General features: G+C 42.9%; 1 protein-coding gene and 1 long non-coding RNA gene across 3 annotated transcripts; one reads left to right on the top strand and one right to left on the bottom strand.

Annotated features, from left to right (window-relative positions):
* Positions 1–8,758: 8,758 nt before the first annotated feature.
* On the top strand, positions 8,759–12,790 carry LOC135294034 (uncharacterized). 2 transcript variants are annotated; one of them, XR_010356139.1, is made up of 5 exons: positions 8,759–9,123; positions 9,321–9,472; positions 10,287–10,588; positions 11,344–11,577; positions 12,250–12,790. It is a non-coding gene; the product is annotated as an uncharacterized LOC135294034 (long non-coding RNA). The 2 variants fall into 2 exon arrangements; XR_010356138.1 differs by having other exon boundaries at positions 8,759–9,472.
* A 3,783-nt stretch (positions 12,791–16,573) lies between these two features.
* On the bottom strand, positions 16,574–25,019 carry CYSLTR2 (cysteinyl leukotriene receptor 2). Its single transcript, XM_064411229.1, has 2 exons — positions 24,728–25,019; positions 16,574–17,522 (listed from the first exon to the last, which is right to left on the bottom strand). Exon 2 carries the CDS (start codon positions 17,516–17,518, stop codon positions 16,574–16,576), a length of 945 nt encoding a protein of 314 aa, XP_064267299.1. The 5' UTR covers positions 17,519–17,522; positions 24,728–25,019.
* Between the last annotated feature and the right edge of the window lie 2,672 nt (positions 25,020–27,691).

Genomic DNA, 27,691 nt, shown 5'->3' with positions numbered 1-27,691 from the left:
GATTTCAGCAGCTCTGGAAGTTTCTGGAATGTAATCACCAGCTGCAGTAGGTGCTCAGATGCCTCATTCATCCCTCTACATCCTCTATTAGATGGGCTCATCTTTTACAAGAGGTTGCAGCTGAGGGGCACCCGTGAGTGTCTTCACAATCTTTAACTGTGAGCAGGTACCAGGAATGACCCGTGAGCAACTGAGGATATTTCCATTCAACTCCATTTCTTAACATGCTCCTTCTGCTCCTCCTCCCTCCAGGCTGTAGTTTGTGAGTAATGGGATTTGTCTGTGATAATCAATAATTCATTGCCTTATACATTTAATCTCTATATTTTCCTTGCAGAGTTTCTTTGCATATGGCTGAAAGCACCAGAAGAAAATAACCCTAGAAGTGACTGTAACAATGCATTTCTCCTCCCTGATCATTTAATTTTCTGATGAGGAGTCTTTATTCACCTGGGTGCTTTCCCAGCTAATGGGCTATTAAAAAATCCATCACTAATATAGTGAAAAATATGTTTTCTCCCTTCAGAACAATCACCAGTTTTCACATTAGCTGCACCTGGTGATGGCTGATGCAGCTAACCCTAGTTTTCCCTACAGGCAAGGTCACAGGTAATAAAGCCATAATCCTTACAACTGGTTATTATTAATTGCAGCAACCTTTATAAAAGGGTTGCCTGCCTGCCTGTGCAGCTCCATTTTCTTGTATCTGACCCCCATATTCAGTCCAGTTCTGCAGCTGTCGTTCCAGGAGCTTGAGATAAAACTGAACAGCTCCAAAAAGACAGGTGAGGGAATTCAGCCATGAAAACATCCCAGCATGTGGGGGATTTCCAAGTTGTCAGGTTCTTGTTTCTGCTGTCAGTGGGGAGCTCTAGAGATTTGTCCTCCTTTTTATGGACAGAGTCCTGTGGACCTTACCTCTGCTGTTAACCATGGAAGTCTAGGGATAGGGCACAAAGAATAAATTTCTTTATCTGTGTATGTAGGTATATGAAGTGAAAGAAAGCCTTGTCAGGCTAGGGGGCTGTCGTGTACGTAGGAGGTCATGTTATTCATGCCTCTGGCAGCCACTTCACTGAAGGACTGATTTTATTCCATTTCCATGTGAGGCAAGGCTAAAGCCATACACAACAGGACAGAGATCCTCAGAAATGGAACCTGAACATAAAAATCTCACATCTCCCAGGTTGCTGGGAAGGGTTCTTGCCTAGTCAGGTCTCTGGTCTCACCGTCTTCAGACAGTTAATCTCTTTGGAAATGCAAGCAGGTAATGAGGAAATCTGGGATTTTCAGGATACCCACAGCACCTTCACCCAGCTATTTTGGGTCCAAAATCCATGACAGCCATGGAATAGACTGCCAAGGTCAGCTCTGAAAATTTTTGCTGGATAATATCACATCATCTCACCTTCCTGCTCCTGCGCAGGACCATTTTTACAAGGCATGCTTGGATACAGCCCCTCTTCACTGAGAATTTATATGGGATAATTTTATGAAACAAGGAGCTTATAAATCCAAGCCAACACATGTTGATTCTCCTGTCCCAGCAGAACACAGTGCTCATCCTCAACAGTCATCCTGAAACATCTACATTCTCAAAATGTTTTCTGAACTTTGAATCCTTGCTGTGAATTTCAGCTCTTTTTAACTTTCTGTATGCATTGACATTTCCAAGCTTTGTGCTGTTCGAGGACTCTGATTGCTGGCAACCACCTCTCTTCTTGTCCTTTATCTGGAGTACTGGAGACTGAAAATGTGAGAGCTCAGCCCTACACTCTCAGATGTCCCAGTGCATCACCACCAGGCCATCACTGTGGAGTGGCTCTAGCATAGGAGGAGATGGAAAAGCCCAGTAGAGCATCTTGACAGGACTGGCAGATATTTTTAATTGTTTAAGATCATCACTTCAACCACCTTAAATCAGTCAGCACTGACACAGGACTATATTTGTCCTCAAATCCAGAGCGCTCTCTCTGCATTTTAATGTGTGTGCAATTTGCTGGTACAGTGTATTTTTAGCAAGAAAACAGGCTTTTTTTTGTTTGGCTCAGATAGGTGAAAGTTTACTACAAAGAGCTGGGTGGTGTCGTCTGTACCTAGGGATTTACTTGTACAAGCTTGCTCTTCTCTTGCTTATGTGATGGCTGCATTTGAAAAGCTTGCATTGAAAAAATCATGTTCAGGAATGCCAGGCTGCATGCAGTAATTATTAGCATGAAGTTGATCTAAAAGTCTACATGTTGGGGCAGGATTTGCTTCATTTTTATTTATTTTTATTTATATTTATTCACTACAAGACTGCTCACATTTTGTAATCAGTTTCACCAATAGGAATCTGAAGCACCATTGACCTCTGTGGCACTAAAGAGAATTTATACACTGGTGCAACAAGGTGAAATTATTACTACTCCCAGGGCCCTACTTTCAGCTGAAATTCTTCAAACACTCATAAAAACCTTTTTTAAAACGTCCTCACTTGCAGTTTAAGAATGGGGATATTAGAGCCACAGCTGCTGTTTTAAATCATAAAGGTGTTTGTAGTACTTGTTGCATTTTGTTTATGGGAGAATTAAAAAGCTGCACATTTAAGTGAATGGCTCAAACTCACATGATGGAGAAGTAACGGAGTTTGCTGGGGGCAGAAGAGCAAAAGGGGATGGTACAAAGTGCACCAGGACAGTTTCATCTCTCCTTATTTTAGACATCTCCACTGTAATCAGTACCCCAACCTAAACCTTCCCCTGATGTCACTGTCTGTACCTCCATAGCACTAAAGAGAACAGTGCAGGGTCTCTTATTTCACTCTGAGTGGTGCAACATGGCTTGTGCCCACATGTTAGAACTCTCTTTCTCCTTGCTTCCATGTGAGCAAACCCTTTTAGACTGGTGTCTCAGACCCTCTTGCCCTCTCTACCTCTCTACCATGCAGCCTGTCAGTGCTGAGTTGTATTGGGTTTATGTCATAGTGTGACTGATGTATATTCAGCTTTTCCATAGTACTCTAATTGCAGAATGTATCTTCCTCTCTGTCACTGAATGGCTTTCCTTCTTTGGACTTCAGCAACAAGATTTTCTTTCTCTCTCCTTTCCCCTCTCTCTTCTGTCCCTTTTCTTTTGCTCATGCATTTCCATATTGCCCAATTTTCTCCTTTTTCTCCTAGTCCTTATGTTCACACCAATATATGCTTTCCTTCCCTTTGCTTCCCTCTTCCTTTCCTTGGGTCTGTGCCCCACTCCATTTTTCTGTGGCTGCAGAAACAACAAGTTTGCATGGTGCCAGAAGTTGGCACCAAAACACAATTATAGCCATGCTCCTAGAATCAAGGAGCTTCTTTCTGTATCCATTCTGGTACAAAGATCTTACTCCTCAAGATATTCAGTTTATCAACATCATCTTTCCCTGATCCTCTTCACTGAGGCCAGGTCCTGGCCCTCTCCCAGCAGTAGCAGCAAGGAACTGGAGTCTGCCTGGCTGACTCTTCACACTTCCTCTCCTGGGACAAGCCATTCATTCCGACACTGCCACCCATTTTTCATCTGACAGAAATAAGGAAAGCCAAAGAGAACTGTCTCTGGACCCGTGAGAAAGGTCTAGGTCTGGTGCCTTAAGCTGACTCATGCTGTGATTAGTTATTCCTCTAAGTTTCTATTTCTGTTTTCTTTCCTATTTCCCTTTGTCCTCTCCCTTTCTCCTCACCACTCTTTTTTCTTGCTTCTGTTCTCCCCTGCTTCCCTCTCTTCATATTGCTTTTTTTTGGTGCATATTGGTACAGCAGACAGGAAAGTCCCCACTTGACCTTGTTGATCCTTGGGGTCTTGCCAGCAACCCCCTCCTTGCCAAATATTTTATAGACCGATCCCTGACTGGCACCATTTCAGGCTCCTTAAGTTGGTGTGATGACATTCACATGTTCTGATGTCACCAGGAAGCAAAACATTTCAGTATCTCCCTCAAGTGGGGGAGCACTTCATGACCAGCAGTCAGTACTGCTAATTAAGAAGGAGCAGAAGAGATAGAGGTAAATGAGTACAATAAAAACTAACAGATTTTTTCCTTCTCTTAAGAAAAGTCACTGAAAGCAGTGCTGGGGGAAGGGGATTAAAGCTTGAAGGACCTTCAGACCCTTCAGAATCAGAAATGAAACTAACCCTTTTTTACCTTATTGTTGACAATCCTAGCAAGTGATTGGCAAGTGATAGAGAATTTAAAGCAAAGAACTCTTCCACCCTATAAAAAAACCTGTGGGAAATGGAAGTCAGGAGCAACTTTAGTAGTGCACAACATGAAACCACATACTCTTTAAGCGTCTCCACATCACTAAATAAAAGAGAACCAGGCCAAGCCCAGAGGCTGATTATCTGCTTCTCTGCACCCTGTTATTTCACTCCCAGCTCCATTTTGGAGGATGGCAGCTGGTTCTATCCAATGCACTTCTACATGACAGTGTGGGTGGGAGCTGATCAGGGCTTCTTGGCCTCATCTTTATCCAGCAGTGTAGGAATTGCCATAAAGACTAAAGACAAAAAACAATCAAATTATTTTTCTCTGATGGAGAATAAAAAGGTGGAGTGTATAGAGGTATGCTAGGTAGCCACAGGGAAAATATGAGCCCCAAGAACCTGATGTAACCATGAGGAAATCCATTGTGGTTTGGAGATTTACCAGTCAAGTAATTTCTTGAAAAGGCAAGAAAATAGGCCATTGCTGATTTTTCTTTCATTTGAGCTGAAACACCGTGTACAGTTCTAAACACACATGTCCAGGAAGATGCACTCAGCCTCAAGTGGAGGATGATCAGGATGATCAAAGCAAATGAAGAAACTGTGCCAAGAGTAAGTGACATGTTTAACCTAGCAAAAACTAAACCAAAAATGTGTCCACTCAACAGTATACCTGGCAGACAACCTCTAGATGGGGAAAAACATCTTTGCAAAGCACAGGAGAGACTCAAACAGGAGAGTGGGAACTAAAAAGTTATTTCTTGCCATTAAAGCACTGTCACCTGGAAAAGCAATGTCAAAGAAATCTTTTCTTAAGTAGTGTAACCCTTTTCAGGCCACTCTGATTAGTTTGTGTAGATGGACACACAGTGATGTTGTTGCTAGCAAAAAGCACCATTTCCCAGAAGACCTCTTCCAGTGCTGTGCCTCTGCAGTGGTCATGAGTGACAACTGGAAGGTTTAAGATGGGCTGTGTTGCCCAAGAGTAGTTATTTCTAAGGTGGACAAAAGGATGGAGCTAATCACCCTGAGCTGCCATGAAAGGCAATGGGAATGACCTGTGTCAGGATGACTCAGGAAGCAGCTGGGGACACCTTGGCTGACAGCAGCACCGACCCAGTATCTGTCCCCAGCCAGGGATGCTTAGCTGGTGGAGCAAGCACTGCTGTGCTGCAGCAACTGCTCTGGGCAGAGATCAAGGAAAAAGGAGTCAGCCTTTGCAGGACATAGCAAAATCCTTCTGGAGGGCCAGAGCCAACCTGAAGCAGTTCTTGCAATGGGATGCACTGGGGAAATGCCAAGGAGCTGGAGCTGGTTTCCTGCACTAAAGATCTGGGGAAAATGATGTCTTATCTTGCACTGAATTCAGTGTTAAGAAATGACACCATGTTTAATGTGATGGATGTTTGCTTAAAACATACTGGGGCTTCCTTCACAGCTGTCCAGTTTGGGACATGCATCTCCAGCCAAGATTATCCAAGGTGAGTCTCCTGCACTGGAGCTTTAGAGCTGACCATGAGCAGAGGTACTTGGAATGCTTTAAGTCCACATCCTTCATTATGTGACCTCTTCTCCTCTTATGATTTCTATCTTAATATAGTTTGTGAAAAGGAAATCCTTGCTCTTCAGGGCACTGTCTTGTGGATTTCCACACAGTCACAGTTCAAAGTTTGACTTTGTTTTGACACCCATTCCATATAGCTTTACTGTACACCACAATATGGTACAGAAATATTGAGGTCTAAATAACCTGACTAATTCTAATTAATCTTGCTTAATTCAGTTCAGGAAGGTATCTGACCACACCAAGACACAACTTCATGCTCATGAATTTGAATTTCTGCAGAGTTACACTCTTCATACTCACTTCTCTTCCGACTCAGACTTAATTTTTTACAAATCTCATCCCATAGAAATTAAGATAATGATCAACATCCTTTTCTATGTTTCTTGAGTTTGGACACTTAGTTACTAAATACTCTGCTTGGAGTTTGAAAATCTAGCATCAATGTAGTTTGTATCTTATTTTATATTTTTCCACAGTTGCTAGAGGCAGCTGGTTAATCCCACAGTGCCTGAGAAAAAGTCCCCAGAGCAGCAGAACAATCTGACTCTGTTGTTACCACCTTCACTTATGGTACATCTTTTCTGAAATGATAAAATTTGATTGCTTCTTATACATTTGTGTATGAGAAGAAGATGTAATACTGTATTCTATTGGAAGATTACATTGGCCTTCAAATCAATTTTAATTTCTCATGAGTCTTCAATATAATTTTGTTTCATCTTTATTTTTGGGTATTACATTTTCATCACTTCATTCCACTTTAAAGATTGGAATTCTCCTGATGCTCTCCACAATGATAAATTAGTTGCAATTGGGAACATTGCCTTCAATGGTAGAGAGTGGGTTTAATCTTAAGTATTTTAATAGGAACCTTTTACTTTCTTTAGTGGGTTGAAGGGTTTGAATTTTGCTAGATTTCTTTCTTTTCCTCATACAAATGGAAATTCTCAGGACCCCAGCCAGTGTCCAGTGATCTCCCCAGGAACCTGTGTAGAATTTCTCAAAATGCAATGTCAGTCTTGCTGCTCTTACACTCTTGTTTATGTGTGCTGGTGGTGCTTGCACAGAACACAGACCTTAGCATCTGGGGAAGGGACATGTCCACATTTGGAAATGATGCTTTGTGACAGCTTTCTGCTTTGCTCTGAAGGTGTGAACCTTCCAATAGCACATTTAATCTGACTAACAACAGATTTGATGTTTTTTCTTACACACTATGGTCTGAGAAGAATCTGTGGAGCCCACCAGCCTGCACACCACAGGGTAAGAAACATTATTTTACTATATCAGCATCAGGCCAAAAACCTGTTCTTAATTTCACAGCTGTCAGTAGAGATTTTGAAATCTTTTCCACATGGGTTTCCCAAGTGTGAAAAATAGACAGCTTGTCAACTTCTTAAAAAAGACAGCATGTCAAAGGTTTTACCTGTCACCTCAGGCCAAAGGGAGAGTCACAATGAAACTGGAAGCAGAAATTTTCTCATAATAGGGATGTCAAGCAAAATTTAGCAAGATGTAGTACAAGAGGTATTTAGGTTTGAATTTTCCCCTGTTGAAGAATGCTCATCAGAGCATGTATGAATTTTGATACATCACTTAGGGAACAAGTTTCACTTTCTTATACTTCAGATCTACATTACAATTTCATAGTGGAGCAGAGTTAGTCCTGAATATGTTCTTTTTATAAATCCATTACTGATATATTAATGGAATAGGGTTATACAAGACATTAGTTTTGAGAGGTTTGACACTGATTCCTAAATATGTATTCATTATTCACTTGCAAATTAAGATCTGTGGTCATGTACATAAACATATAAACACATAAAAATGTTTAAAAATTATTAAATAAATAAATATGAGAGTATGTACCTGCATTTGTATATATGTATACATATATGTGTGTACATGTGTATATATATGTATATACTTAACTGTCTTATTGTGGTTAAAGTATTTTATTTTTTCTGCTACTGTCTTTAATTACTGGATGTGAAGTATAAAATCCAAGACTAATAAATCACGGAATCACAGAACAGATGGGGTTGGAAGGCTCACCTGGAGCATGTTACTCAGGATTGTATCCAGACATATTTTTAATATCTTCAATGAGAAGACTTGTACAGGCCGTCTGCTCCAGTACATGGTCACTCACGCAGTAAAGAAGTTCTTCCTCATGTTCACATGGAACTTCCTGTGTGTTGGTTTCTGCCTCTTGTCCTATTGCTTGGCACCACCAAGAAGAGCTTGGATCCATCCTCTGGTATCTCCAGGGCACTGACATCATTTAACAGCAATCCCAAATTTTCGCTGTTCTTCCCTTTGTTACTTGACTGCTTGAAGAAATAAGGAATCAGGATGGCACTCTGAAGGCAAGTATATTATAGTACTGTGTGATGGCGATGGTAATGTCTGCTATAAGCCACACATTAAATATCTTGAAATGTACTATGTGTGCAACAAAGAAAGTTCTTGGCTGTGAGACACACTCTTTGAGCAACAAAGACATAGTTCTTTGTGACTTCTGAGACGACTTCCTGGTTCAAGGAAGTTCAAAGTAGATGAATTTCTGAAATGGAGATTCGACCATGACGTTCTATCCACAGAACACAGAATCACAGGAGTTGGAACCATCCTTGAGTTGGAAGGGACCCACAAGGATCATCAAAGCTCAACTCCCGGCCCTGCACAGGACACTCCAAGAGTCACACCACATGCCTGAGAGCATTGTCCAAATGTTTCTTGAACTGTCTCAGGCTTAGTGCTCTGACCACTTCCCTGGGGAACCTGTTCCAGTGCCCAACCATCCTGTGAGTGAAGAACCTTTTCCTGATACCCAGCCTAAACCTCTCCTGACTCAGTTTCTTGCCATCCCCTTAGTTCCTGTTGCTGGTCAGAGAAGTGGAGATCAGTGCCTGCCCCTCCTCTTCCCCTCCCGAGGAAGGTGTCACTGTGATGAGCTCTCTCCTCAGTCTCCTCCAGCCTGAACAGACCAAGTGACCTCAGCTGCTTCTCACGTGGCTTCCTCCCAAGGCCTGTCACCAAATTTGTAGCCCTCCTTTGAGAACTCTGTAAAAGTTCCATGTCTCCCTTACATTGTGTCACCCAAAACTGCCCCCAGCACTCGAGGTGAGGCAGCCCCAGTGCAGAGCAGAGTGGGACAATCCCCTCCCTGGCCTGGCTGGTGATACTGTGCCTGATACACCCCAGAACAGGGTTGGCCCTCTGGGCTGCCAGGGCACTGCTGACTTGTGTTCAACTTGCTTTTCCAAGGTGCTGCTTTCCAGACTCTCATTCCCCAGTCTGTCTGTACATCCAGGTGTGCCCCTCTCCAGGTGCAGAATCTGTCACTTGTCTTTGTTAAACTTCATATAATTGGTGACTGCCCAGCCCTAATTGTCAAGATATTTCTGCAGGGCTTCTTTGCCTTCAAGGGAGTGAATAGTTCCTCCCAATTCCTGGAAATATATATAGTATAGATATACTATATATAGTATTCCTTGTAGAGCTTTCATAAGTCCCTTTTTTGCAGCTTTCTGAGAAAGTCTCTGGCATTCATGCCCTGACTGTCGGTTTCTCTTTGCTAAGTGAACCTGGTTCTCTATGAAAAATGCAGCTGAGTCAGTCACAGCCAAGCTCAGGTCAATATTTTCCCTCTGGTTCTCTGCTCATTGGACTTTCAAGGTAAGAAAATTGTCATGTATCTGTTTGAGTGGAGAGGGAGACAGGGAAGACGGGCATGTGTCAGGGTATTCTTGATGGTGAAGTAGCTCAGGAAGGATTTTTGTCATTGTCCCTTCTCTTCTGATCAGATACAAATCCTCAGTCAACGTGTCAAACTGTCTCCAAAGATACTCACATGGGCCCTCTCCTTAGATGAGGTACAGACTGTAGGGGTGGAAACAGCAAGGTGTACTAGACCAGGAGAGGCATAGGAGAGGGGGTATTTTTGTTTGGTAGCTTCCTTTTATCAGTGGGTTTCTCTGAATCGATCTTGCTAGCTTGCTTGAGTGGGTAGCTCTGTGTACACTTTTGCTCTAGAAGATGTCTTAAAAGAGCACAGTTACCTAAGTATTTTCAGTAAGAGATCCTGTGGCTTTTAAAAGCTGTTACAGATGGCTTGTTTGGGAAAAAAGGCCTTATTTGGGTAGTGGTGCTGGTGCTGGGAAAGGCTTGTTTAGATGCATTCTGTCTTTGCCTCACCACGCTGGTGACCATGGTGTCAGCTCCTTTGAGGACGGGTTAGGAGTAGCTCCACCCATGGGCATTTGCAGCGCCTAGGATTAAAGCCAAGGGACATGCCTGTGGTGGATGGTGGCTTTGAGGGCCTGATTATTTTTTTTTTCATGGCTTTGAATAATCCCAAGAAAATATGTGGGAAGACAGCAATAATACTTTTCAGTATTAAGAATGTTTTGACCTTTGTCAGTGTAAAGTACATCACTGGAATTGGTGTCTGAAGCACATCCAGCACTTCCATATTTTTTCTTTCCCACAGCACAACCCAAGGAACATGTTCTTCTCCCCACTGCCAGGCTGCCTGTGTCATGTCCTCCTGTGCTGTTGAGCTTTGCTGATTTTGAATCAGGTGTCCAGGATCCCTCCAGAAAGGCAGACCATGCAAACTCTAGATCAGATACTCAGAGAATAACAAGAGACACCACAGACTGTGCCAGTAGTCCCTGAGCTCATCTTGCTCCTTGCAAGCATGAAGATAGATTCTCCCTGTGAGAGCATGGGCTTCTAGATGCTCTGTGATGGCTCTGATAGTAAATGTCACAGTGAGAGATAGTTCTGCAGGTGGGCATCAGCTCCTTTGTCTTTGGGCATTGGCTTGAAGGTCCCATTCCTCTGAGAATGGGGAAGCATGTTCTCCTATGCCATTCCCAGCTGGGCCATATGCCCATCCACTCTTACCTTTCCCAGAGCAAACTTCACCTACATAGTCCAGCTAGCTCAGGTGTCACTAGATGTCATTAGGAATTTGAAGGGAAAGGAACTGGGAAGCACCAATCCGGAATTGTACAAGTCAGTGGAGGTGGCATGGCCAGACACATCAATTAGGCCTGTCACTCCTGCTGGTGACCTGCTGGAGCATATCCTTCCCATCTGGTCTCTGCACCTGGCTTTCCTGTCCATGGCAACCAGGACCATGGCAATAGGTGTGGGAAGGGCTGGGCTTATGCTGGTGTGGAGTCAGGTGTATCTGGACAGCTCCCAGGCCTCAGGAAGGTTCACAAACCTGGCTGGCCATGGAGCATCCTGCTGCCCAGCTCCACAGGCTGCCCCAGTGACTGTGTGCCTGGGAAAGGCTGGGCAGCAGCTCTGAGCCACGTACTCCACACACCTCCTCCACTTCTGGAGGATCCAGGTGTGCCCGTGCTGCTGATAGCAGCTTTACCAGGGAAATTCTACAAACTTCAATGTGTTCAGTGGTTAGGTGGGTGAGATTCAAAATTAGGAAAAGAAAAAACATAAGCCTATCTGAAAGTACTGTTTTTAAGAGGATAGTCTCATTCATTATCTGCATTTATTTTTTCTTTTTTAATGGTAAGGAACCACCAGAAGAGATTGCTCCAGCTGCAGTAATAAAGATCAGAAGAAGTGTGATGGCTGGCTCTTGAACTGGATTATTTTTCTCATTCCTTCTGGATTACTTGTCCTCGCAGTGGCCAACAAAAAGCTAACTTACAGCATGTAAGGAGTATCTCACCAATGAGCAAAACATCTTTAAATATCCTGAAACTCTGGTGGGAGACTGTTTGCAAGAAGAAACTAAACACGAGAAGGTATTTATCTTTTATGGAGGGCTTTTTGGGCTGGATATCAGAAGGGTCCTGGAGCTGGCCTGCCAGAGACTGTCAGGCTCCTTGCTTCCAGAACTGAAAGCTGGTTATAATGTAAGAAAAATCTGCAGAGAACAAAGATCCCCTCCTTCAGGGGTTCATTTGCCAAAATTTCTGTAATGAAACACAGCTCCATGCTAAGTGTATCATCCCCAGTTGCATCTCCCATGGCTGCTCAGAAAACATGCTATCATCCCACAGTTAGCATGATCAGCATCTCAGCTTCTGGAAATGCAGAGAGCAAACATGACAAGCAAACCTGCCAGCCACCACTCTGAGCATTCAAGCTTTGAGTGATGCAATATGAGAAATGGATTAAGGTCCAGAGCTTTATTTCTCAGCTTCAGAAGTTAAGGCTCACATTTTGCTCCTGAACAGGAATGTGACTTTTGTGACCGGGTCCCTGTGTTAGGCAGCTTCATCCTTTCAGCTGCAAAATCAAAAGGAGAAGCAGTGGTGGAATTCTGGACAGTTTTTCTGAAAGGCAGAAAAGGAAATTGGGACAAAGAAAGTTACTTAACTTCTTTGGCCTCCTTAAGCTGTTGACTGTGGATGAACAGATGTAGCTACATAACATCAGCTGAATGCAATTAAATATCCTGCTTGTCTCTGCAGATGTCCAGGAAGGTTCCTGTATGTACACAGCACAACATGTGAGAGGGACAGGACAGCATGTTGGGACAGTCACAGTGCCTGGCAGATCATGCTCGGTGCTGGCCAGGAAGCTGAAGCACATCAAACAATACTGGACTCTCTCAGGAAGTCTGTGATTGCACATCATTTACACTGTCTTTTAAATAGACCATCATTTAAACTGCCTCAGATATAATGCAAGAATTCAAAACACCAGCCCAGGGATGGTATCACTGTTGAAACAGCATCTGAGTCCTCTTGACTGTGATTACACTTGGTTGTTTTGGCTAGATCTTATTTCCACTCCTATCATCAGCAGGAGGTTTCTATCTTGCCCATCCCAAGTGACCAAGAGAAGTGTCAACACCTCTAAGATGAAGGACAAGTCTGCTGCCTGCTCTGCTGCCAGCACAGCCTGCTGTTATAGCATAAAGGAATAGGCACCTCAGAAAGGAGGTGCTGATCAGCAAAATCTGCACTCCTTTCTCCCAACACACTTAGGAGCCAAAGCAAAATATAAGCTATGGTGACATGATGTATGTTGAGAAGGGCAGAGGATGTATAATGAAAATTAGTCAGATAATGTATTGATTAAAACAAAAATAATAAAATCATAAAATGATAGAATGGTTTGGGACCTTAGAGATCATCTACTTTCAATCTCCCTACTGTGGTCAGGGATACACTTCATTAGACGAGTGTGCTCAAAACCCCATCCAGCCTGGCCTTGAACACTTGCAAGGGTGGAGCGTACACAACTTCTTTGGACAACCTGTTCCAGTGCCTCAACATCCTCACAGTACAGAATTTCTTCTTAATTTCTAGTCTAAACCTGACCTCTTTCAGTTTCAAGCCTTTTCCCCTTGTGCTAACACTACATTGTCAAAAGCCCCTTTCCAGCTCTTCTGTAGCCACCTTAAGGTACTGGAAGGTGCTATAACATCTCCCTGGAGCCTTTTTTTTCTCCGGACTGGAATATCCCCAACTCCCTCAGCCTGTCTTCATGGAGAGGTGTCCAGCCCTCTGACCTTCTTCATGGTCCTTCTCTGGACTCACTCAAACAGGTCCAAGTCTTCCTCATGTTGGAGGCCCCAGAGCTGGACAGAGCTCTCTTTGTGGGGTCTCATGAGAGCCAAGTCGAAGGGGAGGATCACAGTCATGAGATGCTCCCCTGCTCACTGTGACACCATCGGGCAATCACAGCCACACATGGTCTCAAACTGGGCTTAAAAGCTGATGTGAAGAGTGGCATTTCCTTCTGCTGCCTCTCTATTGAGAGTAGTGTAGTTTGAACTGAAAAATTAACTTTGTCTAGAAGTACCAGGGGTTCCCTGAATGACAGGAAAAATGTGCATATGAAGGTAGATCATTTGCTGCTGCTTAAGGGTCACTTAAAGACTTCATTTCCTCTTGTTACGTCTCCTTCAAGCTCACAAGTTTACTGTTTCTTTTACTTTCTATGTACATAGCTGTTCTTAGATTTTGCCTCCTAGAAATTTGAGGAAACATATCAAAGTACTTTTTAAGGGGAATATGGTCCCTTGAGAGACTTAGAGGTGTTGCAAGAAATTTAACTGTCAGGAGTTTTACATTTTAGAATAGATATGTTGATGCTTTTTTAACTACATTTTTTACTATAATACTTCCACAGTGAAGAACCCAAATCTTGAACTCCATGAGTAGAGACATGCAAGAGCAATAAATGGAGAAAAGGCAGTAAATGGGAATGTGGCATGTTATACAAGTGTTTTTGAAGCTTCATGAGAAAATCCCTAGCAAAGATGGTCTAGAATTCTTTCATAACTAAACCATAATTTTAAAATTTTATTACTTTATCTGCACCTCTGATTTTGACTCATGTTCCCCACTATTTTGTCGGCAATGTGAATAAGGCAGCAGGATGTTCTCAGACATCCAAGAACATTTCAGTCTTGTGAAATGATGGCCCACTTACAGAAACTCAGTATCTGTTTCTTGTTCCTTCTCCCCTGCACTCAGAGGAGATCCCTTGTTAGCTGTGCGATCAATAAAAAACATTTCTTCAGCCACAGGTAAATCTAGTTTATTAAAACACAGTTCTGACAGTTAATTCAATTGCCAACAAAGTGGTAGCGTGATCAATACAAAAAAAGTGACCTTATAAGTGAGATACATATATCCTTTAAATGCAAAATTGGGTGCACTGGACAGATACAGACAGAAGCATGCTGGTGAGATTAGACTGTGGTTAATTTTTTGCATTCTCTTGCAGTATTTGAAGTGGGTGGTGTTTCATGAGAAGCTTCAAGCTTGTCACTTGTTGCTGTTCAGGTTTCCTCCTGATGGGTGAAAACCACAGAAAAAGAATTTGCCCCTTCCTTCCACTTGTGTGCCTGCTATATCTGCATGGTTACCATCTCAATCAAATTCCCATTGCAAACCATTGCTAATATTACCTTTTTCATCAACAGCAGGGGATCAAGGAGTTCACGTGGCATCATTAGGTCAGCTCTCCAGTATGCTGCTGTGCTATTGAAATAAGGATTTGGAGAATGAACTTTAGTGAAGACTTCTGATAGAACTCTGTGCCTACATTAAAGGCAGCATCAAATGACTGCAACAGATTGAACATAACCCTTAGATAGCCAAGAAAGAATATGTCTTTTCCAGTGATTTGCCAAGTACTTTTCCACCTGACCAGCAATTATTTGTTTTCTGCATATTTCAGACAGAGCTAAAAATAGCTTGCTGCTGTTATTTTTGTTTGGGAGCAATAACATTCAGTTTATGGAGTTCTTTCTCCATAAAAAGTTCAGAGCATTGAGAAGTATCTTCACAGAGAGAAACCCTCCTTTCGTTGAATTTCATGGTGAGGGAAGGCTTTGAGCATTTCTGTTAGTTTTCATATAAGCCCAGCTGCTTTCTTGGAAAATAAGACTAAACTTCTTGTCTGTTTTTAGTAAAAGATGAGGTAATTAAACCCAAAATCTAAATATGGTCTAACTTAGTTTGGAGCCTGTTTTCACTTAGGTCTAGTTTTTAGAAAACATATTTTAAAAAATATTCGGAGACTTACAAATGCAGACAGCCATTTGATGAAATTTTCCAAAGTACACGCAGGAGTAGATTCCCATTGCTTCCTAAAAAAGCTCTCCTCCACCTTCTCTGTTGCCCATCTTTCTTCCTGTGCCTGGGTTAGTGCTTCCCTGTTGCATTTTTTTATGTTTGATGTAGGAAATTCAAACCGACAGGAAGTTAATCCTATGAAAAAAGGGATCAATTTCCTCCTCAGAGGAGACTGAAGATGAGTGATTGGGAATGCCTTTGGCAGCTGTTTGGTGTAAGACTGATTTACCTGTGCAGAGGAAACCACTCCCTAGCAACCTTTTTGGACCAAAATACTTTTAAAAGTTTGTCTTTGTATCCCTGCATGGGAATGGAACTGCTTAGCCTCAACTTTGTGAAAAACACTGGCAACACTGGGCATAAAAAGTGTTGCAATGACCTTGAAGGAATTGACACCACATGAAGAGCTGCAGGACGCAGCCCAGTGCTCTGGGCGCCCACATCCTGCCAGCAGTCATCTTACTCACAACACTCCAGGGCGATGCCACTTGCTTGAAATCATTCTCTCACTTGGCAACCCATGAATTGTTAACAGAATACCTTGGTGGCTGGCTCAGAGTGGAAAATTTTAAAATGTTAGTGACTTCTGGGCAGCCTGAGCCAGTGCTGGGTCCTGTTTGCGTCTCTTCCTGCTTTTTAAGTCAGCCTCAGTAGAAAGTAGTGCTTTATATTTCTTTAATGTGCAACCCCTTTGACAGTGTTTGCAATGGGAACTGGCAGGGTACTGTGAATGTGTAAGGAATCACAGTGTCTGAACCCCTGCACATGCAGGGAAATGGAGCACTGAGAGGTTCAGGCACAGACACTGAAGTGGTCAGGTGAGCAGTTTCCCTTTCAAGTCACTCAGTATTGTGAAATGAAATAAAGGGACTCCAGTAGCAAGGTGGATTCATTTCAATGGCTTGTCCTGGGGAGGGTGAACAACAGAGGTATCTCTGCTAAAGAGAAGACAACCAGGGATCATAGCCAGCCACCTGTCCTGAGATCATCCAGACTCAATTTTGGTCACACACAAAGAGCTCTGTCCCAGATAGTTCTGCTCCAGAGATGCCTGACAGTGAGCAGTAGAGCTGCAGGCTGGCCAGCAGCACAGCACACAGCCTCTGTCACTGAATAGTATGAGCCCAGTCTAGAGATCCCATCAGGACTGTATATATATATATATAATTTTTATTTTTTTTTTTTTGCAATTCTGCACCAGCTACCAGCAGCACAAACTTCTGATTTTTGCTTTGAAATTTTCAGCGGCAAAGTAATAGAGGAAGGGATCGAGGCAGCTGTTTGTGGCAGCGAGGCAGAGAGTGACCACCAGCGCCTTGTGCAGGCTGGCCTGGCTGCAGCTGCTGTACATCAGGTGGACAGTTCTCAGGATGTGATAGGGCAGGAAACAGATGAGGGAGAGGATGAGAGTGATGACAATGGTTAACAGCGCCTTCCTGTGACAGACTGCCCTCCTGCTCTGCAAAGAACTGGACTTGAGCAGCGCTCTGATGGCAAAGACATAGCAGAACACAATGGTGCAGAAGGGCAGAATGAAGCCCACGACGAGGACAAAGCTGTTCATCATGAGGAGCCTGTGCGTGCTGGAGGGGTGGAGGTCCAAGCATTTGTCTGGGTTTCTGTAGCCAGCGATTCCCTTGTTTAAGAGAGGGCTGGCAGCTACCAGCACAAAGATCCATATGGCCACACAGGTGATCCTGGCACACTTCATGTTGGTCACTTTTGCATGTTTGAATGGGTGGACAATGGCTATGAAACGAACCACGCTGAGCACGGTGAGGAAATAAATGCTGCAGTACATATTCATGTACAAGGTGTAAGTCATGATCCTGCAGAGGATGTCACCAAATATCCAATGCGATCCCAAGAGGAAATATGAGGCCCGAAAGGGCAAAGTGCTCACAAACATGAGGTCTGAAATAGCCAAGTTCTGCATGTAAATGTTTATCGAGGTCCTTTGCGAAGTCTGGAAGAAAACATAAATGGAAAGGCTGTTTCCAACAGCACCCGGGAAGAAGATAAAGATATACGTGATGGGATAAATTACTTGTTTGAAGCCGTCAATTGTACAGTTGGAGGAGCTGTCAGTGAAGCTGCCATTTAGTGCCACCTCGGAAATATTCATAGTCTGAGCCAGCATCTCCATTTTCCTGCCAAAGAGAAAAGAAGTGGTGTGAGTGCTGGGTTACAGGCTGGGCAGGGAGTTTGGCTATTTGGGACTGTTTCACTGAGGGCAGAAATTGCAAGATTCAGATGACAGTGGGAAGTAAGGATTCGTTAACGAGTAATTACTTGTGATGTCCCGGTAAATACACATCTCAAGACACAAAGCCCCAAGTAAGCTCTAATGAGTTTCAGCGCTACAGCAGCTGGTTGTGTTCTCAGCCTGTAAAAGTGCTGCCTTTTAGAGGTGCTGTGTGTGTGTTTTAATGACAAGTCTCTGATCTTTGCTGTGCAAAACAAGCCAACTTGCTGTCAGCCATTTTGTGGCAGGGAAGTTTTGAGTCCCCAGTCACCTACCATGGAAACATCAAAACCTGATCAGAAAAGAAATCAGTGCCCACTGCTAGGCCTGCATTTCAAATTAGGATGGAAAGCCAAAAGAACTGAATCTGCCTTTTGGAACTAGGTAAATTTTTCTGGTATGTTTTTGGCAGTATTTCCTGAGCAATACCAGGCATATTTTGATACGTGTAAAAATTAAGGACATTTTGACCTTAAACACTGTGCAAACACTGTGCTGATTATGCACAGTTCATTTTTTAACTCCCTCCTCGCACTGTATTTCTATTTTCTTGTAGCTTCTGGTGGCTTTCTATGTCTGTTTTTTGTGGGGTCTTTGCTCCATGTACCACTATCGTAACCTCTTTTGTGCTCAGCTGTTCTGCACCAGTCAGTCATCCATGCACACTGCAGCTTCCAGGGCAGCCCACATTTGCAGCCCTAATGAAAATGGCCTCTGAGAAAATGGGCTGTGCTCACAGAGAGAGGCATTCCTCCTCCTGTGAGGCTATAATTCAATCAAATCAAAACCACTCACCACTAAAACACTCTAAATAATATTTTTTGTCTCATTTGTGTCTATTTATTTTCTGAACTCTTGATTTCTTATCTCAGCTGTCATGCAGCTAGTAGTATTTTCAAAGGAAGGTGTCAGTATTGTTTCTTGTTTGAGAGTGGGAGCAATTCCCTCTTTGTATCTGCAAATATATTCCAAAGATGGGGCGTGGAAATTTTTAGCCTGAAAACCACAACTACATGGCATTTCCAGATGCATGGAAAAGAAGCTTTTAATTTGCCCCAGTGTAAGTGATAACATGCCCATGGTACACGACAGCATCCTACCTCTTATTCTGAACCTCACTGGCTTCACAATTTGGAACTAATTTATCTGTACAGGTGGAGCCTCCTTGGGGGTAAATTTGGCTTTACATTTGGGTACTTCGAACACCCAGCTATGCTGTGAATGGGAGCTAATTTGTGAACAGAAGCCATGGTGGGGGAGCCTGAGCTATGTTCAGAGCAGGCCATGGTATCTCCAGGGTTGTGTCCCAGAGTCTGTCTGAGTCCCTTAAATACAGCAACCAGATGTGCCCTAGCAGGCATCTTTTCATCCAGCCCCACTGGGATGGGAAGCGTGGGAAGCACAACCCCAGGCTGGTCTCCCAAGGAGCCCTTCATGGATATTGGGTCTCAGCAAAGCACTGGACTGATTAAACACATGCTCCTAAAGTTAATTTCCTCCTCCTTTGGGATCCTATTTCTTCTCAAAGGAGAAGGAAAAGATATTCTTCTTAAAGACAAATCTTCGGCAATCAAAGGACGTTTAATTGTTTTGGTTTTCTTTATGGAACAACTGCCTGATACACACATTTTCTGTATGAGATCAAATTCAGCTTTTCTCCAAAATGAATATGATCCCCCTATTTTTCAGGAAAACATTACAGCCTGAGGTACAGCAAAGGGAAGACACTTCTGACTCTGTTTTCCTGCGGTCCAAGCATCCTTGCCTTTAGAAACCCCAAAACACAAGAAAATATCAGTAAAGAGGTCTGCCACCTGTGGAAGCATTCTTGTTTTTTGTGAAAGCTATGAAGTAGAGGAATCAAATGAGGGTGAAGAACTTGGACTGTGGACAAATTCCAAGCCCTGCTCAGCACTATGGGTGATGGTTTGTGTCCAATGCTATCTGATGAAGGATGGGATTGGCAAAGAAGATTCAGTTGATGAAAAGGCCTTGGGTCCCTGCACCCTGGGGAGAGAATACAAGCACGGGGCCTGAGGCACTTTGCTCAGGCTCCTCATATGAGGATATTTAGCCAACAACTACCATTCCAGCTATTTTGTCCTCTAACTGCACAAAAGCTCCTCAATTCTCTTTCCAGCTAGACTGAGACTAAGAGTAGAATAGTGCATGTGCAATTGAGAAAATTCAGTATCCTTGATCCTAGCAAGAAAATCAGTTCTCAGACTCCTCTCCAAGCTATTCCAACATGAGTTTCAAGCTGTTATGGCATGTCCAAGAGAAAGAAGCTGGAGACCAGTCAACTGAAAGCTCTTAAAGCACCATGGTGCCTGCACTCAGTACAGGGCAAACAATAACCCATAACATTTTCATGTGTAGATGCTCCTGTTAGCTGTGTCTTGACACACAGATCAATGTGGAATGGAAGGTGAAGTGAAAGAAATATTTCATGTGGGACTACCTCAACCAACCACAGAGGATAAGCAAAGAATTTTATCCTCCCTTGAATCCAAGAACTGTTATTAGCCAGCTAAGGTTAGGAGATGGCTCCTAGATATACAGAATAAATGATCTATCTAAGGACAGGTCATAAACTTCATTTTCAGCAAAGTATCCAGATGGTCTCCTGGGTCAGGAATGAACAGGATGGGTTAAGGCTGAGACACTGGACCTACAGGAATTTTCTGTGTCTCCCAAAAGAAGATTTTTAGTAAGATCTAACAGTCCCAGCCAAAAAAAAAATAAAAAAAGGAAAAAAAAGGATGAACTGAAATGGGATTCTCTCTTCAGTGGTACTGCAAGACTCCTCTGATAGAAATTCTCTAACAGGAGATTTTTTCTATATATGAGTTTCACTGATGGAAGCTATCAAATGGAAGCAGCTGACACATGTCCTGAGGCTCTGACAATCTCCCTGGCATGAGAAAGAGAAAATCAGCTGAGAAAGAAAGAGAGCCTTTTCTGAAGTAATTGCTGCATGAATAGATTAGATGTAGAGTTTGGATGGGTTTTTTATCTTTTCTTCTGTGAAATCTTTAAAAAATATTTACAGCTTAATTAGCATGGATTTTATTAAGAAATATTTCTCTTTCCTTACAAATTACATTTATGTTATAAATTATACATATTTATTATGAATATATATTTTTCCTTTTATCTTAGCCTTGCTTGAGTGCAATTCAGGTAAGATGATAGCAGAAAGACATTCCTTGCCTAAGGTGAATTTTACATCTTTAACAAATGGATGGGTGTGCAAGACAGGTAGGCTAATAGAGCAAAAGTAAGAGGGGATTTGTTTAATTGAAGAAGATACTAAGCTAATAAAAATGCCCCAAACCTCTCATATTTTAATCTCAGGATCCAACTGCCTGCAAATCCAATAGACTGGCACATGCTATCTTGAATGTCTGATCAAAACCAAATCTTACGTGTAATTCTTCACTGATCTCAAACCTGAAAAAGAGACAGAGCGCCCATCAGCCTTGGCATGAGACCAAAACCCTGGTACAAAGGAAATCTCAGAGACCTGCAGGAGAAAGGATAATCAATAGGAGCCTGTGTTGCCATGCTACCAGCTTTATGGTAATGATACTGTAGGATGCTCAGGTGGAGGAGTGGCACTGTGCAGGAGGGACTACATAACTCACAACACTGTAAAAATATTGTGGCTAAAGAGAAGCACAACAGTGCTTTTGTAGGCAGACTTAATAATAAAAATATACTGCTAGGAATGCACTATTGAGCTCCTTAGCAAGTTATGACAATTGCCAGAGCACATTAAGTAAGGGTAGGAAGATGAAAGCAGGTAGCAATGGGAGGAGGTTTGGGGTGTCTTTATAATGATGCAATGCTGCAGTAGGATGAGATGCTATGTCCATAAGCAACAACTTCCTGATTCCTAGAATAATTAGTCCTGTAAAAAAATCAGCATCACAAGATGCCATTCTACCTTGGCATTCTACCTCTACAAAATGCCATCTATCTTTAGTGCTGCACAGGTTTTGGTGGAGGTAGCTCTGTACTGTTAATCACAGTAGAGCTGAGCTCAACAGCATTGTGGAACAGGGAAGCAGTCCCACAAGGAAGAAGCCTACATAAATTTGGGGTTTGTTTCTGGAAACAAACAGAAAATACAACAAGCCTACGTTCCAAAAGAAATAGGCATTTTAAGAAATATTGAGCCCAATGTCTATCAGTAAAATAGTTACCAAGACTACTCTAAGGAAAATATCTCCATTTGGAAAGCAGAAGGCTTGTCAAAATGGGGAGAACAGGAAAGTCTGTATCATGGCAGATCAAACATGGAGAGGAAACCAGGAGCATTAAAGAAAAAAAATTAGTGAAGAGCTTCTAATAAAGGATGGGATGTTCTGGGTTGACAGTAAGTTTTGTAAACCTACTGGAAGATGAAAAACCACTTGGGAACTGGCAGGGGAGTTTGGTGGCAAAAGATCTCTTAGGAGCAAGGTCATAGCAGGAAAACTCTGGGAATTCACTCTTCCCAACCAAAGACGCTGGGCTATTTTCAGGGCTGGTACAGTAAAAAGGACAGAGGAGCCAGCTCCACTCAACAGATGTGGGCAGGAAGTATTAAACCAACTAGATAAGTGAGAGTCCAAAAAGTAATTGAGACCAGATGGCACTCATATCAGTGTCCCAAAGGACCTCAGCCGTGAGACTGCTGGCCAAGGCACGTAACCCACCATTGCAATCAGGAGCTGTGCCAGGGGACTGATGTGTCATCTGTGCAGCTCTCATTTACCAGAAAGGCTTGATAAGGCTGATCAAGGCTGTGAGCTCGTCATCAGTCCTGGGAGCCACTGACCACCAGGACCAATTTCCTCCTCTGGGACATTTTGGGGGCATCTGTAATGAAGAATGAAGTCACTGAGCTCATTGAAATGCCAGTCTGCTGAGAAAAAGTCATTATGTCTTCTGAAAAGGGAGATCCTGTTTGGCTTACCCACTGAAAGGCTGTGATGACAATGGATGAAGGGGACCCATATATATATATGGATGTACATATATGGCTGAGGGAAGAGATTTTCCCCTCTACTTCACTCTTGTGAGACCCCACCTGAGCACTGAATTCAGCTCTGAAACCCTGACATAAGAACATCATGGACCTACTGGAGATGGCCCAGAGCAGGACCATGAAGACAGGCTGAGAGAGCTAAGGCTGTTCATCCTGGAGCAGAGAAGACCCCAGAGAGTCCTTAAAGCATGTTCCAGTACCTAAAGGGGCCCTACAAGATTGCTTGAGAGACACTTTTCACAAGGGCATGTTGTGACAGGGCAAGGGGGAATGGAATCCCTGGCAGTGTTCCAGGCCAGGTTGGATGGGGCTTTAAGCAACCTGGTCTAGTGGAAGATGTCCCTGCTCATGGCAGGGGGCTTTGAATGAAATGATCTCTAAGATCCCTTCCCACCCAAACCATTCTATGATTCTGTGATAGGTGTGCATTTATAGAGTTGCATTTGTCAAAGCCTTCAACACAGCTCTACAACAAAGGTTTCTTAAGTACTTAAGTTGCCAGAGAGCTGGAAGGCATGTTCTTTTGTGGGCTGAAAGCTGGCTGAAGTGCAGGAAGCAAAGTGGGGGCTCAATAAATAAGCAATGGAGTCCTCTAGGGTTTGGCACTCAGACTAGATTTATCCAGTGTCTCTATCAACAGCCTGGACGTGACAGCTCTCCATGTTGGCAGATGCCATGCTGGAAGGGGGGCAGGTGAGAATTAGTATAATTTAATGTAAGGTGATACATGCTGGGGAAAAAAAAAATCTAAATTGTGCCAATTTATATGAACTTTAAAGTGGCTGTTGCATTCAGGAAAGGGCACTTGGCACTGGCATCATTGACCATTTGCTAAAGTCACTTCTGCATTGGCTACAACTGCAGAAGAACCAAAATTATCAGCAAAATGAGGGGCACCGTCAAGTAGGGTATCAAACCTTGTATAAAACCTGATGCCTTCCCATAGTGGACAGTTCTTGTCTTCACACTAAAACCAGAGATTATGGAGCTTCAGAATGTGCAGAGAAGGGCAAGTAAAGTCGTCAGCAGCCCTGGGCTACCCCTGTTCTTACAGAGGGCAGTCAATCAAATGATATGGCATCCCAGCAGAGAATGGGATGGATTTCTGTGCCATGTCTGGACAGAATGACAGAGACCTTTTTAAGATGTGTTGTGGAGGGGTGCTGCTGCTGAAGGGCTAAATATGAAATCTCCACTGTCTCTAAAGGCATAAATAAACACTCCATTTCCAAACTGTTGATCTGAGATCTGCTGCTCTAAAACACTGCATTCACTATAACATGAGGAATGACAAAACAACTTCCCTTTAATAAGATGTTCTCTGTATGCAAAGTTAAATAGGGAAATCAGGCTGTTCCATCAAAATATAATACTTTGCTATGTAAAGGGAGAAATAGTTAGAACCTCTTGTATGATCTTTACATCTATCACAGTAACCTTTTGTCTAAAGAGAACCGCAGACACCTGAGTCTGTTTTTTATTTCCCAAATAGGAAGGCAATTATAATATTGCTGGTATATAGGAGCTCATTTGCATTTGCCACTGCACTTCCAAGAAAAACAGAAGTTCTCATGTTTTTTTAAAGTTCCCACTGGCTTTCTTGCTAATATTCACTTTGTGTTTCAGGAGCAGCATTACCAAGAATAAATGAAAACAACTGCAATATTTAGAATCAACACTAAATTCATCAAAACATGGCATGTTATTCACCTTTCTAAATGCACAATAATGGAGAAAACCCCAAGAGTCTGACATTTAACACCTTTTATTTTTAAAGTTCTCCATAAGCCAAATACATGTTTTTCATCTAGTTAAAAAACAAGGCTCTCTTAATCAGATCCACAACTTCATTGTTATCTTCCATCTGGCAAACAATCCTAGTTACATAAATCTACCCTTTTTTCTGCCAAAAAAATTTCTCAACACCAGCTTTGTCATAGAGAAGTTTGGTAAACTATCACTGTCTCTGGCAAGTAATACCCTAACTGCAAATACTGAGAAAGAAAAGTACGTTGTATTTTAATCATTGCAACCATTTTATCTACAGCAGAGAAAGTAAACAAATCTTGTCTTACCTCAGCTCATGGGTCTTCTGGCGTATTCAGTATTTCCTTCTTCTGCTTGCTGTTGCTCACAGACTTCAAAGTTTTTAATGAAAAGGAAACCCACAAAAACTTGGTGCAAAACCCGAGTGCTACTAATGCAGAAGCCAAAGAAAAACCATGAACAGGGTAAAGGGAAGTAAATCCTGATTAAAAGTTCTTACATATTCTTAAAAGAGAAATGTTCTCAGCTCAAGAAGTGGTGCTAGCAATCACAGGGCAGTCTTTCATTATTTTCACCCAATGAAACAGGTTTTACAGCTACATGACATGTTGAGAAGTGTTCTGAATTTCTGTGTTTGGACCCACACTTCTATATATGTGCTTTCATTAGTCAGAGTTGCCCAAAATATTAGTGGGATGCCCAAATAATCTTCCCACGAATCATGAAAGATGTTTTTGGAATTAGGGAGAGGATATTTGGTTTTGTTTACTTCCCAGAAAACATATAAATAACAAAATCGTTGACAGGCTTCTGGGATTTGGTGCATAATCTCATTCAATTCATAATTCAAGGTTGAGTTAACAAGCTGAGGGACTAATTTTCCTTGAATTTTTATAGGAACAGATAGAGCTCTGTTAGGCCATGAGCAAATGGCTGCAGTGAATGCCTTACCCCATCACAAGCTTTATACCCCTTCTTAGTGGAGCAATGCTAACTGCACAGATGGGTGCTCTGAGCCCACTGCTGTTGTAAAACTGGTTTCTATACACACTGTAGACATAAAAGCTTGATCATTTCTGTTCTTGTATGTGCTGTCAGACCAGACACGTACAAGTTCTTTCTGGTTGCTGTGCTGTATTTCACATTGGCAGCTGGTCAGGAGTCCACACAAGGCTGCCTAGCTCAGCAGATGAAGAGTCTCCAAAACAACCCAACTTTTTTGCCATTCACACTTGTTATCTATATCCCAAGGTGCTTTGGATAAAGATTCTAATCTCTCCTCTGTTTACCACTTGTATCTGTCAACTTGAGACTGCCAAAATAGCCCTTTGGGTGTGCTCCTCATGTGGGGTCATGGTGGCAACGTGCAGTGGCTGCAAAGACTTGTGTCACCAGAGCTCACAAATCCCTGGACCCGCAAACAGCTCTGTGGGTCCTCTTTTTTAGCATGGAGCTTAAAAATGACATAGAAAACTAGATTAGCTAAGAACTAGTCTAACTCGTTTGGTCTCCAAGGTGGGCACGAAAAGCGGTTTTTAACACTTGCCTGCATTTGAGTTGACAACGCAAAGTCAACTTAAAAAGCTTCCCAAGAGACACCTACATCAAGTGAATTTTCAAGGTGCAGCACGATGATGAATTAGGACCCTCTTGAAACCACTGTTTGCCAACTCTTGTGGCACCTAAGCCCATGGATAAGCATCCTCTTCCAGCTGTGGTTGTGCTGGCTGCTTTGGCTGCTGTCCTGGCTGTTTCCCTGTCTGCCAAGGTCTGGCTGCAGAGTGGCTCCTGGGTGCTCCCTAACCCCACAGAGTCATTGAGGCAGGTTCTGTAGACACCTGAAATAGAATGTGTCTTCTCACCCAGGTCACATGGACTAAAGTGGGATGGAAGTTATCCTGTGAGCATCTTTATGGACAGAATCCTTTGGGAAAGAGGCAAGACATACAACAGGGACTGAGGCCACATCAGCCAGTGAGACCACTGCCAAAAGGCAGCTTTGGCCTCAGTCTTCACTTGGGCAATGCCCCAGTAACTCAGACTGCATCTTTTCTGCAACTGGCAGACACTAATTTAGGCATTGCAGTAGCAGTCTGATGACATCCCCATCACAAGGCATGTGGCAATAATCACTTTGGGACTGATAAGCAGGCTGTTCTCAGATACAGAATCAGAGACTGAAACACGCAGAAAAGTTAAGGCATTGATCACATTTTATTTTCCTGAGCTATTTTGAGAACATCTTTTTCACCATGTGATATGACTATCTTCATTGCCTGGGTAATTTCCCACATTCACCTTCTTAAACACCCTGCTTTCTGGAGAGTGCTGCTTCCTCCCTTTTATAAAGTAATTCTATGTTTTGCTTTAAGCCTGGCTTTGAATAAATGAGGTTGGCTGCCAACTCACCCTGCACCTGATGAGCTAGATCCGGAGTGACTGCTTGGAATTTTTTAGAAACATTCGCTGTATGACTCAGCTTCCGAGGGGAGTTTATTACATTTCTTACTAATAAAAACTTCAGTAATTCTGGAGAAGACATCTCGGAATATCATGAAGAATCAAAGACTTTCATCACAAGATACTGTGTGCATATCACATATTTAACAGTTAGGAGCCTAGACTATTTCTGAATTTTGAGTCCCTAAAATGCATAGATGTTTGAGGACACAGCAGGGTGCAAACCACCCCTCTGGGCTGCAGTCTCCATCCTCCCCCTGTCTCTGTTTCCTTTTGCATTTCTGGCTCCACAACAGCCCAGTTTCAAGACAGAAACCAAGGAGAGGGTTACTCATCTTATTCCTTCCCCTTGGTCATAAAAACACGCCCTCCAGCCCCACACAGAGGTACTGCCCACATGGGAAGGCCCCAAATGTGTGAAGAAGTCAGATTTTAGTCTGAAAGAAAGTAGGCTAAGTAGAAGCAAAAATTTGGATTTTCCTTCCCCTTTTCAAAATTTCCTGTAGGCTAGTTCAAGTGTCCTTGTGGGCCGAGCACTATCTGCTGGGGGTGCCAGTCAAGGAGCCTGTGCACCACACTCCCTGTATAGGGCACCTTGGGCTTCCCAAATACACATCATGCCATCATGTGCTCCATAGGCCAGGCCCCCTCCTCCAGCCACCCTAAAGTCAGGTGAGTGCTGTCTCAGAATGGTCATCCCTACCCCGTTTTCTGGTGCATCCCTCCAGCACTGCAGTCTCGCTGGGCAGTGCTCACCTGATTCACACCTCAGCAGAGGTGCTGAGAGCACCTGAAGCCCACGTGGGTCTTGC

Source organism: Passer domesticus, chromosome 2, assembly GCF_036417665.1.
Source record: "Passer domesticus isolate bPasDom1 chromosome 2, bPasDom1.hap1, whole genome shotgun sequence".
Classification (NCBI taxonomy): Eukaryota; Metazoa; Chordata; class Aves; order Passeriformes; family Passeridae; genus Passer; species Passer domesticus.
The sequence above is the reverse complement of the archived record's forward strand: the minus strand, read 5'-3'. Positions and strand labels throughout refer to the sequence as shown.